The sequence below is a fragment of the Euprymna scolopes genome, chromosome 24 (genome assembly GCF_053919585.1).
Source record: "Euprymna scolopes isolate OS-2025 chromosome 24, ASM5391958v1, whole genome shotgun sequence".
NCBI classification, from domain to species: domain Eukaryota; kingdom Metazoa; phylum Mollusca; class Cephalopoda; order Sepiida; family Sepiolidae; genus Euprymna; species Euprymna scolopes.
The window spans coordinates 9,330,227-9,349,180 of record NC_136505.1 but is presented as its reverse complement, the minus strand read 5'-3'; the positions used below and the strand labels follow the sequence as shown (position 1 = coordinate 9,349,180).

General features: G+C 31.3%; 1 protein-coding gene across 1 annotated transcript in view; it reads left to right on the top strand.

Annotated features, from left to right (window-relative positions):
* LOC145246579 (UBX domain-containing protein 4-like) overlaps positions 1-18,954 on the top strand; it is a 107,010-nt gene that overhangs the window by 18,726 nt on the left and 69,330 nt on the right. The window contains exon 2 of the mRNA XM_080108190.1: positions 10,496-10,595. Within this exon, the coding sequence (XP_079964316.1) occupies positions 10,496-10,595 (100 nt within the window). The remainder of the gene's footprint in view (positions 1-10,495; positions 10,596-18,954) is intronic.

Sequence of the window (18,954 nt, the reverse complement as noted above, 5' to 3'; positions counted from 1 at the left end):
GCATTGATAATCGATTTGACGTGCACCAACCCCAAACAAAAAAAGTGGGTGCTTATTTTACGTTAAATTGTGTTCAGTGTACATTGATCCCTCCCCCCTCCGAAAAAATAAATGTAGCCATAAAGTTGCTGCTCATTTCGTGTTATATTATTATAGAAAAGTGACCCCCAATTTTTAGAAACTAACATTTATTCAGATCTTGGAATCTACTCATGTCGGATTTTTTTTTTAACGTTATTTTTGGTTTTAGTACCGCTAAAAACCTTTAAAAGTGGTAATTTTAAAGGATTTTTCGAGGGTGGGAAGAATCTTCATATTTACCAAAAACAGAAATTAATACAAGATGAAGTTTTACAATGAGTAAATGTGTATCATTTTATAATTTATAATTAAAAGCATTGAACAGTACGATTTTGGGTAATTATTTTACATTTTGGGAGGGGAGAGTATTTTGTAAATATTCTTCCACCTTACAATTGAATAAGAAAAAATAGTGTGAAAGTGGATTTAATCTGAAAACACTAATTACAAATAGAGTAGTACCAAAAATGCATAAGCACCAAATTTTTTTATTACATTGTAAGGCTGAAGCACAGATTAGTTACTAAACACCCTCCCCATGTAAAAAAGAATGGCTTTCAGAATAATAACATTATTATTTCAGCTTTTCACATGATTACATTTTCACTAATAACGTGATTAAATTTAACCCATTTAAAATTTAGGAACCAGATTCACCATTGTTTGTTATTGAAATAAACGTACTGTTTATAATGTTTACTTATACAACTTATTAAAACGTTTACATTTATATTTGGTAACATACAGATGACTACAGGAATTTAGATCCCATTTAAGGGACACAGGGTTTAATAGTTTTTTTTATCATCATAACTCCAGTGTTGCCAACTAAAATCCAGCAAATTTTGTGACAACTTCACGCCCAGGCACAAAATGGGGTGTGTATTTTGAAAGCCATTTTTAACGAGGTTGGTGTTGGCAAACGACAAAAACAACAACAGCTGTATTTTAAATTTTTACATGGTGAGATGCCTGGTACCATCGGGTAGCACCAGTTAACAGGTCCTGCTAGTATATATATATATATATATATATATATATATATATATATATATATATTTGCACTTTTGATAACAAAATTAAAAAATAAGTTTTTATTTTATTTGAAATTTTATAAGAAATATAAGTTAATGAAATTATAAAAACTTTTTTTGAATTTATATAACAAATATAAGTTTATGAAAGTATAAAAATAAAATTATTTTAATCATAATAACAAATGAAATTATTGAAATCAAAATAACAAAATTTCATACATTATAAAAAACCATATCCAATACATAATATTCACAATTCGTCTGAACTCCAATCTCTGGTCCCCCCTAGCCAATCTTTCATGAAAAACACCCGTCTAGCTGAATCCACTGTGAAAAATTTCCCCCACTCTTTATCTGTGCCTAAATCAAAACGTGGATTCCATGAACAAAGTTTCTTTCTTAGAACTGCACGCCTGTGGAACTCTGTTCCGTCTGCCTGCTTCACACCTGACTATAACTTGGATGTCTTCAAGTCCAACGTTAACAAATTCCTAATGAACCGCCCCCTTAAGTAAACACTTCATCAAATCTCCACACTAATGTACTGTACTTGTAATAACCCTTATCCCTGAGTGGCTTCCAGGCCTTGATAAGTGGTGACCACTGTGTAAAAAAAAAAAAAAAAAAAAAGTTTTGATTTTCCACCGTCGCAGAAATTCTTGCGGATGACTAACGTTGTTTGAATCAATAACCTTTCTCATTGCTCTGAATTTAATTTTATATAAATTCCAATTACTTTCCATGTCACTGTGATTTAAACGGAATGCGCTTCCTGTTTACTTGGGTTGAATGAACCCAGAAATATTGGAAAAAAAAAACGTATAAGTAGTGCAACAGAAATGCGTCTCGGACAAAATATTTTCATTGGATAATCGATCAATCACTTTGTGTAGAATGATTAGCTTATACAGAAGGATATATTGTTGCATGTTGAAACTGTGCACACACACACACATGACAGTCAGTAGCCAAACTGTACTGAGTGATGGGGGTGAAGCTGTCAAAACTGATGTCACTGGATGTGAATAGGTCAAATAATTGACTGCCACAGCTATTGATGTCAAAACACCTGCTAGAAAACAGGTCATATATATATATATATATATATATATATATATATATATATATATATATATTTTACCGTCATTGGATTTTTTATCTTCCCCCAGACTATCCATTCATGTGTAATCACCTTTTTCTTCACCATATTCGCTCTGCTTCACTTTTTTTTGTTTTCAAGTAAGATCTTTGACTTACTTGTTGTTTCATCAAATACTTCTGCATGCAAAATCCGATCCCGCATTTTGCTTATTCCTACCCTCTGATGAGAAGGAAAGTATTTCTTCGAAACTCCATGGATTAAGGACTATCTATTTATCTATGTTTTCCTTTTCAGATTAAATATGTTTTTAACTCATTTTAAATTGTTTCTTAACATATTTTATTAACTGTTTGCTCATATTATAAGCTCTATTTCCTATTTGGTTTTATCGAGCTTTTATATCTGGCTGAGATAATTTTATAAATATTAATTCTTTAATATTTATAATATACTTTAATTTTATATATATATATATATATATATATATATATATATATATTTGTTTATTGTTATATAAACATGGTCACATCCTGCTGCTACAAATAGCCACTTGTTTCAATCAAACAACAGATATCATCAGGCAGCGACTTGACTATTCAAAAGTTCAATGAATAATGGATTTTTATTTAAGGTAGGAACTCTTTAAAAGTTGGAGTTAAAAAACTTAAAACACAGAACTTTAATTATAAGATGTAAAGAGGGAGGGGGCAATTTAAATAAAGTTAAAAGATTATAATGGAGAGAGAGTGATTAAGAAGAGAAAAAAAGAAATAGAGAAAGAAAATAGAGAGAAAAAATAGAGAGAGAAAAAAATAATATGAAGAAGAAAAAGAAAAAGATATAAATGGTTATTATAAAGAGAATAAGGACTAGAAGGGAAAAGAAAGAATGATGAGATATAGTTAAAGAGAGAAAGAGAGAGAGAGTAAGAATTAATAGGAAGGGAATCTTTAAAAAGTTGCCAGTATATAGAAAAAGAAAAAATCTGCGTGTCAACCAATTTATGAACAATTATACAATTCAGTAATGAGACACGTTATTACAAATAGAAAATACAATCTAAGCGTTAGAAATGAACATGTCAAAAAAGACAGCGAATGTATCCAACCAACATAGTCATCATCTCACATACGTCCACGAGTAATATCAACGCAGTTCAAACATACGTCTACAATTAATTAAGCCCTTTATACTAAATGATATAAGTTTAAAGTTTTCGCGTTTTTATTAAATAAATATATAAATAAAAGAAAAAAATAATAATAAAAGTAATAATAATAATAGTAATAATAAAAATAATAGTAATAATAATAATAATAGTAGTAATAATAATAATAATAAAAACAGAATAAAATCAATATTTATTATCTTATTAATATAACATATTTAGCCATAAGAGGGGATTAAATAAATTAAATAGGACTAATAATTATAAATAATAATCTACTAATATTTATGTATATAAAAAGAATACAATGCATATATATATATATATACATATATATACATACATATATATATATATACATGCATATAATTAAAGGTGTAACTCTATACTATTAAGTTGAAACTTTAAGCTAGTTAAGTATAAATATAAAGTCATATTAAATCACAAATTGATACACTCAAGACAGTATTATTAAAAACAGATACAAGCAAGTACACTTACATATAAATATATTCAGGCAAAAGAAGTAATTAAATCAACAAAATACTAAAAAATAGCGACACATAGGTAGATAGTAATAAAATTAAAAATAATAAAATACATATGTATATACCCACACAGAACCAACAGACATACAAATATACATATATATATAATTTTATGTATACACATACATACGAAAAGTACACAAAACATATGCACACAGTCATATACTAATATACAACAACGCACACACACATATATATACGCACACATAAATATGTATAATTCACATAAACCATATACATATAAATACATACGAATACAAATTATTTGGCAAGAGTACAGATAGATGCAGACACACATAAAAGCATACAAATGGACTGAATAAACACCACCAGGGGAGCACACAACAAAGGAGGGTATACAAAATAATATAGAAATGTATAAATCTAAGTACACACGGTCATAAAATGAACACATAGACACATACATATACAAGATAGGGGAAGTAAAGAATGAAATCAGGCGAAGAGAAAGTATATTAATAGTATTTTAATAAATTATAGAAATCAGTGACAATTTTAAATTTATTTAAATTTCATATCTAAACTAAATTACTTAAAAGATGGTTTTTATAATGTTTGCAATAAATTGAATTTTCGTGCTTCTTATTTAATAATTTATCTCTTTCTCTAAACGTAAGTATAAACAATTTCTCATAAAGACATAGGTAGCAAGGTGAGTTTAAAGATGAACAGGTTTTAGCTTTCTTTAAAATTTTCCAATTTACTATTGGGGAGTAACCTTGCTCTACTAGTTCATGGTAATATTTAGACAAGGAAGTTCTATTCTTGTACTCATTATTTTCAAAAGAGCACTTGTGACCGGTAAGTCTTTCTTTAAAATTGTTATTTGTCATTCCTATGTAATATTTTTTTTCAATCGGATTGATTACATAGGAATGACAAATAACAATTTTAAAGAAAGATTGCTACCTATGTCTTTATGAGAAATTATGTATACTTACTTTTAGAGAAAGAGATAAATTATTAAATAAGAAGCACGAAAATTCAATTAATTACAAACATTATAAAAACCATCTTTTAAGTAATTTAGTTTAGATATAAAATTTAAATAAATTTAAAATTGTCACTGATTTCTATAATTTATTAAAATACTATTAATATACTTTCTCCTCGCCTGATTTCATTCTTTACTTCCCCTATCTTATATACCTGTGTGTCTATGTGTATATGTATGTGTCTATGTGTTCATTTTATGACCGTGTGTACTTAGATTTATACATTTCTATATTATTTTGTATACCCTCCTTTGTTGTGTGCTCCCCTGGTGGTGTTTATTCAGTCCATTTGTATGCTTTTATGTGTGTATGCATCTATCTGTACTCTTGCCAAATAATTTGTATTCGTATGTATTTATATGTATATGGTTTATGTGAATTATACATATTTATGTGTGCGTATATATGTGTGTGTGTGCGTTGTTGTATATTAGTATATGACTGTGTGCATATTTTTTGTGTATTTTTTCGTATGTATGTGCATACATAAAATTATATGTATATTTGTATGTCTGTTGGTTCTGTGTGGGTATATACATATGTATTTTATTATTTTTAATTTTGTTACTATCTACCTATGTGTCGCTATTTTTGAGTATTTTGTTGATTTAATTACTTCTTTTACCTGAATATATTTATATGTAAGTGTACTTGTATCTATGTTTTTAGTAATACTGTCTTGAATGTATTAATTTGTGATTTAATATGACTTTATATTTATACTTAACTAGCTTAAAGTTTCAACTTAATAGTATAGAGTTACACCTTTAATTATATGCATGTATATATATATGTATGTGTATGTATATATATGTATTGTATTCTTTTTATATACATAAATATTAGTAGATTATTATTTATAATTATTAGTCCTATTTAATTTATTTAATCCCCTCTTATGGCTAAATATGTTATATTAATAAGATAATAAATATTGATTTTATTCTGTTTTTATTATTATTATTATTACTACTATTATTATTATTATTACTATTATTTTTATTATTACTATTATTATTATTACTTTTATTATTATTTTTTTCTTTTATTTATATATTTATTTAATAAAAACGCGAAAACTTTAAACTTATATCATTTAGTATAAAGGGCTTAATTAATTGTAGACGTATGTTTGAACTGCGTTGATATTACTCGTGGACGTATGTGAGATGATGACTATGTTGGTTGGATACATTCGCTGTCTTTTTTGACATGTTCATTTCTAACGCTTAGATTGTATTTTCTATTTGTAATAACGTGTCTCATTACTGAATTGTATAATTGTTCATAAATTGGTTGACACGCAGATTTTTTCTTTTTCTATATACTGGCAACTTTTTAAAGATTCCCTTCCTATTAATTCTTACTCTCTCTCTCTTTCTCTCTTTAACTATATCTCATCATTCTTTCTTTTCCCTTCTAGTCCTTATTCTCTTTATAATAACCATTTATATCTTTTTCTTTTTCTTCTCCATATTATTTTTTTCTCTCTCTATTTTTTCTCTCTATTTTCTTTCTCTATTTCTTTTTTTCTCTTCTTAATCACTCTCTCTCCATTATAATCTTTTAACTTTATTTAAATTGCCCCCTCCCTCTTTACATCTTATAATTAAAGTTCTGTGTTTTAAGTTTTTTAACTCCAACTTTTAAAGAGTTCCTACCTAAAATAAAAATCCATTATTCATTGAACTTTTGAATAGTCAAGTCGCTGCCTGATGATATCTGTTGTTTGATTGAAACAAGTGGCTATTTGTAGCAGCAGGATGTGACCATGCTTATATAACAATAAACAAGTATTATCAGCTCTTTTTATTGAGCACTATTTAACAACCCTGTTGAATTCATTAGTCCATTACTTTTGAATAAAAAACCCTGAGTATGTATATATATATATATATATATATACACAAGAAGGGAAGCACAAGTCACCAGTCAGAAAGCAACATTAGACAATCTCGCTGCTGAATCTGCCCCCTCCTGCTTTCCTCTCTCTGTCTATAGCTTGGACGCATGCACATGAGAGTAAAAATAAAATATTTTTATATTTTCTTAATAAACGTGTTTGTGTAGCATGTTGTTTTCTGGCTAATGAGAAATTATCAGTGTTTCACCACGGCTACATCACAATATCCCATCAAAATGTAATTGCGACATGTCTTTTAAGCATTACATTTGAGTGATGATTTTGACAAAGGGGAAAGAATTGTTGTTTTTTTTTAAGTTGATGTGTGAGGATTTTCTATCTTCTTGTATCGTACATTTTTAATTTTCAGCTGCAGATTTATCCACATCAGTAAGCCTTATTTTCTTGCATTTTGTTTTTATGTCATTGATGAGAGTAACTCATTACTAAAACATACCTAAAAACACTGCTATAGTTTTAAACGTGTGAAAATAGATTACACAACTGAAACTGTTTTAACATGCTACACAAACACGTTCATTAAGAAAATATAAAAATATTTTATTTTTACTCTCATGTGCATGCGTCCAAGCTATAGACAGAGAGGGGAAAGCAGGAGGGAGCAGATTCAGCAGCGAGATTGTCTAATGTTGCTTTCATCTGGGCAGGAGCTGCTAGAAAGGACTTGTCCTGCCTTGATAGAGTTCAAAATAGACTTCGTAGCCTCGTAGGAGATGTCCTGTTCTCTTCCTTGCAACCTCTATCTCACAGAAGAGATGTTGCGAGTTTGTCTCTGATGTATCGTTATTTTCATGGAAAGTGTTCGACTGAGCTTCAATCTATGGTCCCCCCTCGCCAAACTTTCACAAAAAACACTCGTCTAGCTGTAAACACTATCAATAATTCCCCCCACTCTTTATCTGTGCCTAAACCTAAACGTAGATTCCATGAACAAAGCTTCTTTCTTAGAACTGCACGCCTGTGGAATTGTCTTCTGTTTTCCTGCTTTTCGGCTGACTACAATATGGTTGTGTTCAAGTCTAACGTAAATAAGTTCTTGATGAGCCGTTCCATATAAGTTATCAAATTTACCAAATTGTCATTACTAATGATTACTATATTGTCCAATTTCTACTGTACACTCTTTAACCCTTATCCTTGAGTGGCCTCTTGGCCTTGATAATGTGATGATGCCTATGTAAAAAAAAAAAAAAAAAAAAAAAAAAATTACCTCCTTACCAGAAGGTAAAGATCGAGAAAAAAAATAACTTCATGGAATTAAACTTCCGAAGTAGGTCTTATAATGATTGAAATTCACACAATTTTTATTGCGGCCAACTAGGTTATGTTTTCGGTTGATTTTGTTGATTTGTCACTATGTTTGTAGACAGTCTAGCATCCGCATCGCTTGACCAATCATCACCAAATTTGATCAAAATATAGATTATGGTCTAACTTAGAACAGATTTAATTTTGAAATATTTGAGTCAAACTCACAGAAATGGTGAAAGTCATACTCTTATTGATACTCCAGTTCTGTTCATCATAAAAACTCACTATTTAATTCATATCTTATATGAGTTTAACCATGGAAAGTTCAGTCATGGTCGAAATTTTGATGTAATTTCAACTTCTGACTTTTCCAGATTTGAATTATGAATGTGATACTCTTTAATAACTGTGGCCATCATTCAACAATTTCCAAATTATCAGATAACTTTTTTCATTTCTTTTTTTTTCTATTTTTTGGAGTTATAATTATTTCCATGGCATAAATTGAAGAATACTTTATACAATATAGAGAAGTAAGGCTCAGATAACACTTTGGCCCATCCTTATTTTGTTATATGGATATATGCAGTTTCATGATTTGAGTTTTTGTTTTGCATATAATTTTAGTCTTTTATTTTTATTTATGGCTTAAATATTAATGTTGGAGTTAAAAGATTGGGAGAAAAGCCATTAAATTCTTAAACCCACTGCTTCCTGTGAAAATCCTTAAAATAGAGTCTAATTGATTAAAGTTATGGGTTTATAAAAGTGTTAACATTTCAATAGTTTTAATTATATGGCACAATCACATTGGCAGACACCGATTCTCGCCAGATCACTGAAGTTAAGCAACAATGAACCTGGCCAGTACCAGTTACCATATGGAAAGGCTAGACGCTGTATGTATCGTGCCGAGTTGTAGAAATTTCCAGGTTGGTATCTGGGAGCATATTTAACTCACGGGGGTGGGGGGACATCCCCAAATCAAGACAGGAAGCATCAACGGGAAACTACCATGTTTACTTGTCTTCTTGAGATTACCATGGCTGTACAATTTGGAGAGCCTTGGTTGCTGACGCTATTAAAACAGCAGGACTGCTGCATGTATGTAGTTTTTTAAAGGCTACTTCAAGTTAGGTTACCATGTTGATTTTTTTTTTCTTCAAATTTGTTGTGTTAGTGTATCTATATATTTAAAGATAGTCCCATCTTAAAGAGTCGCTCTTCAATTTCTTAGGCTTAGTGTAAGATGTTACGTTGTTTTCATACACACCAAAAAATTTCTTTAATTTAGTGAATGAAATACTAGAAAATTTTTTTTAATTTAGTGAATGAAATACTAGAAAAAGTTTTTTAATTTAGTGAAAAAATACTAGAAAAATATTTTTAATTTAGTGAATGAAATACTAGAAAAATATTTTTAATTTAGTGAATGAAATACTACAAAAAATTTTTTTTGTCCTATTATCAAATTGTGTTTCTGTTTTTACATGAGTATTTTTATTGATTTATTACTTAAAAAAATGTATGAGTGACCTTCTAAAAGTAATGCGTCTTACTATTTATTTCTCCAGAATGGATCAGAAAAAACTGAAAACTGCATTGTTATGATGACTGAACTTACGCACACATGACCTGAAAGTTTTTTCTCCCTTTGTGAGATGTTAAGAAAAAAAAAACACTGTCATGGATGTGTATCAGAAGCAGAGATGCACCATTGAATTCTTCAATGCAGAAAAAATTGGACTGATTAACATTCACTGGTGCAATCAGGTGGCCACTGGCAGACCCTGGGTGTGGCAGCAGGACTCAGCGCCGGTCCACAAGTTCAAAGAGACCCAGGCTTTATTTTGAAAAGAGTGCTATGACTTTGTACCCTTCTCTCACTAGCTCCCCCTCCTGAACCCACTGAACTACTTTGTTTAGTAATACATTGAGAACATCACCAACATGACCTCCCACAACACTAAATCCAGCCTGATTGCTGCCATTCTCCAAGTATTCACCGAGCTCCTGCCGGTGTTTGTGGAAAAGGCATACTCCGAGTTCTGAACCTGTTTCGAGGCAGTGATTGGGATTGAATGTGACTAGATTGAATAGATGTCAGCTCTACTACATAATCAAGTTACCTGAATTGATTTTTTTCAATAAAAGTTTTAAAATAAAGCTGTAGTGTTGTTTTCTTTCTGGCGACAAGTTTATCGTTTCATCCTGTACTATGGGCATAATGAAAATGAACATAGTGTTCCTAATTCAATCCCGAGCAACATCAAGTCTCCCTGCTGGTAAATATATAAAGTTATACACAATGTTGTTATTGTATTTTAAATTTAATTTTTTGTCTATTGATTTTTCTCTTTTAATTTAGGTGATGATGAATTATCCAAAAAAATGGATGCCACTTGGAATAATGAATCTGTGTCGGCAGCCTGCCGTAATTGTGTGGCAGTTAAGATTCAATCGCCAAGGTATGTAGAAATTTTATCCAGCCCACTGGGTAGGATCAAAGTATAGTTTTTGTTGTGTGTTCAGTTTGAGAAAAGTAAAACCAACTGTTTAGTTAAGTTAAAAAAGAAATTTTTTTTATACATATACACATGAATTGCATCAATAAAAGTGAACTGCATAGCTGGTTCCACCATTATATTTTAAGTTGCATCAGTTTGAGTCTATCCGTCACACCTTTGCATTGTTTTGCCTTTTATAAACTTAAATGTCTTCTTATATGCACATTAAACAGTGCTTCAAGCAAACTACTTCAACCTATTAAAAAAAGATCATCTTGTATTAGATTTTTATTTTTTTATTTGTTTTTTTTTTGTATTTCCTAATTCAGCCGACTTTCTGCAGAGGTTGGTAGATAGGTATCAACAATTTTCTTAAAGAGTCTGGTTTATTATTCTTTAAAAACCTAATGAGTGAATTTTTTAGCTAATTCCTCACCTCTGCAAATCTCAACAGATTAAGTTGAACAGACTTTCATGAACATATGTTTTATAGCGTTGAGAATTGAGAAGATGCAATATAATCTATTAAAATCAAATAAACAAAAGAATTGGGACTAGATGAAGTACGTTAAGAGAAATGCTGCCATTACTACTCAACAGAGTGTTACTACTGTCAACTAAGGGAAGAGTCTCTCAGGCATTTGTTTGCAGTGTGATGATGACGATGATGTATGGAAGTCAAACCTGACCAGTGAGGGTTGAGGATATGTGTTGCATGAAAATAAATGATATTAGAATACGATGGATGAAACTTAAAGACAGGCTTAGATCTGATGACCTCAGAGAAAGATTACATCTGGATGGACAGTATAAGGAGATGTGTGCAGAACAGGAGACTTTGATGGTATGGCCACTTTGAAAGAATGGGTAGGAGTTCTTGACTTAGGAGATGTAGACCAGTTGAAATAGCAGAAATGATGATCTTAGAGCAAGATTAAATCTGAACAGTGAGATGTGTATGGTGACATTGAAAGAATGGATAAGAGTTTTTGGATAATTGATGTAGAACAGTTGAGATAGCAGATTCAATTCACATGGGAAGGCAAGGAAAACATGGATGGAACTGATAAAAAAGGATGCGAAGTATAAATAAAGACCTGGTCAGAGATAGATTAGTCTGGAAATTAATTTCTTTAAGCTGCCTGGCACATGCTAGCATTTCAAACAAATTCTAATAGAATGATGAAAAATAATTTTAATAATTGGGTTTTATTTTGCTCAATATAAGATATAAAAAAAATCTTTACAGAGAGTAAAATATTTCTTTCTAATCAATTATTTTAACAAACCCATATATGGATAATTGTATATTAACATGAATTGTTGAAAGCGTCATGTAATCTATTTAGAAAAAAAAAAATAATTGTAGAGGCATATCGAAATATAAGATCTATTATAGGACATTTATTTTTTGAAAACAGAAGGAAGATTTATTATTTTACTAGCGGGGGGTACCCGGCGTTGCCTGGGTGTTTGGAGGTGTGTGTGTGGTTTTGGGTAAATCAAAACTCCGGAGGTGGGGGGGTTTAAAATAATTAAAAAAAAGTTTTGGTAGGGTAAGTATGAGGATCGAACCCTTGAGGCAAAGTTGGAAATTAAAGTGTGAAAAAAAAAAAACATGCGACGTTAACCATTGGGCCACCGCGAAATACTAACGGAAACACGTTTGAATTTATTTAAGTATCAAAAACAGAGTTGACATGTGGCTGCAATAAAAGTTAACTCTGCTGCTTCTATTTGACCTCATTAATGAGATAAAATAGAAGTAACGGACAACTTTTGCTGCGGGACAGCTTTTGGGTTTGTTTACCTAACTTCGGCTGGTTGTTTCCCCAAGATGTTGGGGAGGAGGAAACCAGCTCCCCATTGTCCAGATTGAATAGCAATTGTCTGATATAAGGAGTTTGGCCCCATGCTGATTGCTTTCTGGACGTTTCGGCAAAAGCTGAGCACATTATTTTGTAAAACATAGTTATCCTGCTGGTTCAGGATATATCTGCAGTTCCTGTTGAACAGTTTGAATCCCTTGCAGCTTGTTGATATTAATAGAAAATAATACAATAAAATAAATTATGAAAATAAGGACAAATTTTAAAAATCTTAGATTTAGATCACATTTATTTAAAAAATGTCCACAGTTTGTGTGATTTTTTTTTAATATCTATGACGAACACAAAATATTTCCATCAATTGAAATAGCAAGAAAAATGAATGTGTGCTTTCAAATGTAAACATTAAATGTTTCCATCAATTGAAATAGCAAGAAAAATGAATGTGTGCTTTCAAATGTAAACATTAAATGTTTCCATCAATTGAAATAACAAGAAAAATGAATGTGTGCTTTCAAATGTAAACAAAAAATGTTTCCATCAATTGAAATAGCAAGAAAAATGAATATGTGCTTTCAAATGTAAAAACAAAATGTTTCCATCAATTGAAATAACAAGAAAAATGAATGTGTGCTTTGAAATATAAACACAAAATGTTTCCATCAATTGAAATAGCAAAAAAAATGAATGCGTGCTTTCAAATGTAAACATTAAATGTTTCCATCAATTGAAATAACAAGAAAAATGAATGTGTGCTTTCAAATATAAACAGAAAATGTTTCCATCAATTGAAATAGCAAGAAAAATGAATGTGTGCTTTCAAATGTAAAAACAAAATGTTTCCATCAATTGAAATAGCAAGAAAAATCAATGTGTGCGTTCAAATGTAAACAGAAAATGTTTCCATCAATTGAAATAACAAGAAAAATTTATGTGTGTTTTTAAATGTAAACAAAAAATGTTTTCATCAATTTAAATAACAAGAAAAATGAATGTGTGCTTTCAAATGTAAACACAAAATGTTTCCATCAATTGAAATAACAAGAAAAATCAATGTGTGCTTTCAAATGTAAACAGAAAATGTTTCCATCAATTGAAATTGCAAGAAAAATGAATGTGTGCTTTCAAATGTAAACACAAAATGTTTCCATCAATTGAAATAGCAAGAAAAATCAATGTGTGCGTTCAAATGTAAACAGAAAATGTTTCCATCAATTGAAATAACAAGAAAAATTTATGTGTGTTTTTAAATGTAAACAAAAAATGTTTTCATCGATTAAAAATGCAAGAAAAATGAATGTGTACTTTCAAATGTAAACAAAAAATGTTTCCATCAATTGAAATAGCAAGAAAAATGAATGTGTGCTTTGAAATGTAAACAAAAAATGTTTCCATGAATTGAAATAACAAGAAAAATCAATGTGTGTTTTCAAATGTAAACAAAAAATGTTTTCATCAATTGAAATAGCAAGAAAAATGAATGTGTGCTTTCAAATGTAAACACAAAATGTTTCCATAAATTAAAGTAGCAAAAAAACTCAATACGAGTTCATTCCATAAACATTACGTTTCAATCTGATTCACCACCAATGAAAACTGAGATACAACTGCGCTAGACAACGTGTGCTGTACCCTTACTGAGTCAGGAGAGTAATGGTAGGTAGGAAAACAAGTAAGTTGCCAACTAGCCTTATGAGCACTTAAGCAAAATTGGATGACAAAACACCCCATCAGATTAACGCAGGGTTAAGAAAAAAAAAAATTGGGTGCTTGAAGTATAGATTGGTGACCATTTAAACCAATGCATTTCAGGTGAAAACATTACTTCATACTTATCTGTCTTGTTGAAATTAGTATAAATTCCAAAAATTATGGAAAATGGTTCAATAGGAGATGTGATAGATGTATTTTTAACAAAAAAAATCATCCACATTCTGTTTAAAAATGGCAGACTCTTAATTTAAGTCAAGGGAGATAAGTCAGTTTATCATACTGTTTGCACAGCTCTTCCACATTAAAACATACAATAAAACTTGATAATTCGATAAATTCTATTTTTACTTGTAATTATTTTTTTTTTTACTGGATCTTCTTTTTTAATTTTTTAAAATGTTTTCATCTGAAATGCGTTGGTTTAAAAGATCACCAATGTAAACAAGCACTGAATTTTGACTTGTAAAAAACAAAAATTGTTATAAAGTTGTGAGCCATTAATGAGACTGTTACAAAAAAAATCAATTACTTTCCAACATCTGAGCTCCAATCTATTGTCTCCCCTTGCCAAACTTTCACAAAAACATTCGTCTAGCTGAAACTACTATCAATAATTTCATCCACTCTTTATCTGTGCCTAAACCTAAATATAGATTCCATGGACAAAACTTCTTCCTTAGAACTACACGCTGTGGAACTCTCTTCCGTTTGCCTGCTTTCCAGCTGGTCGTCTTCAAGTTCAACGTAAACAATTTCTTGATGAGCCGTTCTCCTTAAGTAATCCAATTTACCAAATTTCCACTACTAACGGTTACTACGATATTGTCCCATTGACTACTGTACATTCTTTAACCTTTATCCTCGAGTGGCCTCTTGGCCTTGATAAGTGGTGACTCCTTTGTAAAGAAAAAAAAACATGAAGTATAATGGATCATCTCAGATTTTTAGTAGTGGAGGGTTAACTGATTCCACTTACTGTTGGCAAGAATAGTTTGTAATTCGTATAGGTTTGGACTAAAGTTAATCAATGTTGAGCCTGGTCAGTATCAGATGTGTGACTGTGTGGGAATACCAAACACTGTATGTAGGAGGACGTCTAAACCTCCCTACAAAAATCCAACATTGTCATCTCCCCTGACAGAGATATACAAGCAACTCTGGACTGCTTGTGAATTTGATATTCCCATGAGGAAGCCGGTTCAACCCTGCCAAGGGTGTGAGCTGTTTAAAAATAACTAGAAGCTTGTGTTTATGAAATTTGTGTTTTATATTCATGAAATATAGAATAATTAGAAGGATTGAAAGTTTTAAAAAATTTTTTTACGTGAATGTGATAGTTTTATCTGACTGTTATAATCCTTAAAGTAGCATTACAATCTCTACTGGTGTTTGATTTTTTTTTTTACAACCACAGGAAGCAAAGTTACAACTGAGCAAAGTTGAGAAAGAATATTTCAAAATTGATAAGATAAATCGGCATATATCATCCATTTTCATATAGATAATAGTTTCAGAATTATTTTCATGTATAATATGTAAGTATTTGGTAATTATTAATTGTGCAGAATTTTTTAAAAAATGTTACTGGTGCTACCAGATCAGGCTGTCTACTGACTTCCTGAGATGAAACGCACCTACATAGATGTCTTTGCTTTTTTATTCCCTTTTGCAAAACTTAGTCATGTTCTGCGAAAACAAAAACAAAAACAACATTCTCCTCCCCCTCCCCTCCCTCGTTTTCTTTTTCCTTCACCTCCTCACCCTTTTTTTTTTTTTTTTTTTTTTTTTTTTGCCTAGTTGGTAGGGCGATAGAACATACCAACTGCCCCCCTGCAGAGGGTAAAAATCCTTCAATGGGACCACCAGTTGACCGTTGGTGGCAACCCGTAATGCATTAAGAACGGGATCCTGGTGGTTGAGTGGAACATGCCTAGGAAATAATAACATGATACTACAACACACCACTTTGGCCCTTACTAGGCTAGACGGGAGGTTGGATAGGCCCGATCCAATCAATCGGTTGGTCATGACAAGCACTAATTCAGACAATCCAAACAAAAACACACTAACACTCAACATAAACAATAAACTGAATTAATAAGCGATGGCTGAAGGGTCAATCAAGCTGGGAAAAAGGTAACCATCAGGAATAATAAAAATACAGGGAAATCCCATACTTGGGTGGGCATAACCATATATTGTGAATGCTTGGAAACCTCCCCATGTTTGAGTATACCAGCTATGTAGCCCTGGAGAACCGAGGCGAATGGGATTTACCCCCTCATAGTTCTTCCCCATAAGGGGCTCCGAGGAGGGTGGGGAGCATGGCTGATGAATTTTTCAAAAATTATTATGAATACCAAAAAATCCAAGAGACCACACACAGAAATTGACTCTGACAGCGACAATGAAGATACAAACTTTCCAAGATTCATCGTGCTAGAAGCAACGTCTAATATACCGTTAACTAAAATGTCACCCTTCATTATCCAAAAGGTAATATCAAGCAAAATAACACCTAAAAATGTCAAAAAATTAAGGAATGGTACCATATTGGTAGAAGTACTAAATAAAAAACAGGCCAAAACTCTACTTCAACTACAAAAATTGCATGAAACAAACATCAAAGCTTATCCACACCAAACACTAAACTACTCCAAAGGAGTCATAAAAAACCAGGAAATCTCCGTCTGCACAACAGAAGAAATCAAAACAGAACTAAAAAACCAAGGGGTCACAGATGTAAAAAGAATCACATTTAAAAAAAAAAGGAGAGGTAATATATACAAACACTTATATATTAACATTCAATTATCCTCAAATACCAGAGACCATCAATATAGGTTATGAAAGAACGAAAATAGAACAATACATCCCAAAACCTTTACAATGCTACAACTGCCAAAAGTTTGGACATAATAAAGACCAATGTCTAAGATTCTTCACATGTGGAAACTGCAGTGAAAAAAACCCAGACCACGATGAAGAAGACTGTCCAAATAAAACCAAATGCACAAACTGTCAAGAAGAGCACCACTCTCACTCAAAACAGTGCAAAATATATAATCAAGAGAAGGAAATAATAACAATCAAATATCAAAAAAATATAACCTTCCAAGAAGCCCGCAAAGAAGTCACAAATCGCACCAAAAACTCATATGCCACAATAACCCAACAAGCAAACAAAATGTACAACTACAATGAACTAAACCTTGCTCCAGAAATTGCAAACCTAGCAAAAGAACTAAAGAACATACTTGAAGAATTAAAATCTTTTTTATCAGAACTGAAAATAAACTCCAACAGCCAAATAAAAGTCAGAAACGAACAACCCAGTATAAAAGAAAACGAAACAAAGGAAATCAGAAAAACTTCCATCAATATTGAGGAATCAATCCCTAAAGAAATGAAACCTCCTCAATTATCAAAACGTGAAAGATCCAAGTCACAAACAAGGACAAAAACAGATGTTAAAAATAAACACACAACAACAGAAAAAATGGAAATAGAACAGAACAACAAAAAAACTACCCCCCAAAAACAAAATGACAAACAAAAAACAGAATTAGTATTAATTGAAAATGAAAATAAATTTGAACTAGTTGAAACTGATAGCCAAAAAAGACAGTCAAGACAAAGTAAATCTAAAAGTCCCAGACCAAAACCCAAAAAAAGCCTCTCACCAGAAACAAGAAACAGACCATCCACTTCCAAAAGAAACACCCAAACTAACATCGAAACTATGGACGTAGACATAAACACCAACAGTCCAAAACCAAAAGAAAATATAAACCATGACTAACAAAATCCTACAGTGGAACATAAGAGGATTAAAAATTAATATCGAAGAAATGCAAATACTTATCAAATCCTTATGTCCTGCAATAATTTGCCTACAGGAAACACACTTAAAAGAAAATGACAAAATTAACATAAAACACTACTCAATATACAACCACATAAACAAATTATCATGCAAAGCCACCGGTGGATCATCAATACTGATAAACGAAAACATTCCACACAGCAAAGTGAACTTAAAAACAAATATGCAAGCTGTTGCAATAACTGCAACACTACACAAAACAATAACCCTATGCTCACTCTATATACCACCAAATGAAACAATAAACGAAACTGAATTAAACAATATAATCAAACAACTACCTAAACCTTTTCTACTGTTGGGAGACTTCAATAGTCATAATATATGGTGGGGCAGTAAAAAAAACAACAAAAGAGGCCAAACCATAGAAAAAATAATTAACCAAAACGATCTATGCCTACTCAACAACAAAGAGAATACATATATGCACCCACCAACGGGAACCCTATCAGCAATCGATATAACACTATGTGACCCAACTATATACATGGATTATAGCTGGAGAACACATAAGGATGCATGCGGAAGTGACCACTTCCCAATCATAATAGAAAACGAGAATCCCAAGCCAGAAGACAAAACACCCCGCTGGAATTTACAAAAGGCAAATTGGGAAAATTTCCAAAATACATGTCAATACAGATTAATACCTGAAGCGAATCCTGACTTAGAACACATCACATATTTCAGCAACACCCTACTCACAATAGCCGAGGAGAACATACCAAAAAGTTCCACTACTACAAAATATAACAAACCCTGGTACAATAAAGAATGCAAAGAAGCTATAAGAGCCAGACGTGCAAACCTAAGGAAATTTAAAAACAGTCCAACGAAAGAAAATTTGGACACCTATAAAAACAGCAAAGCCAAAGCACGGAAAACTATCAAA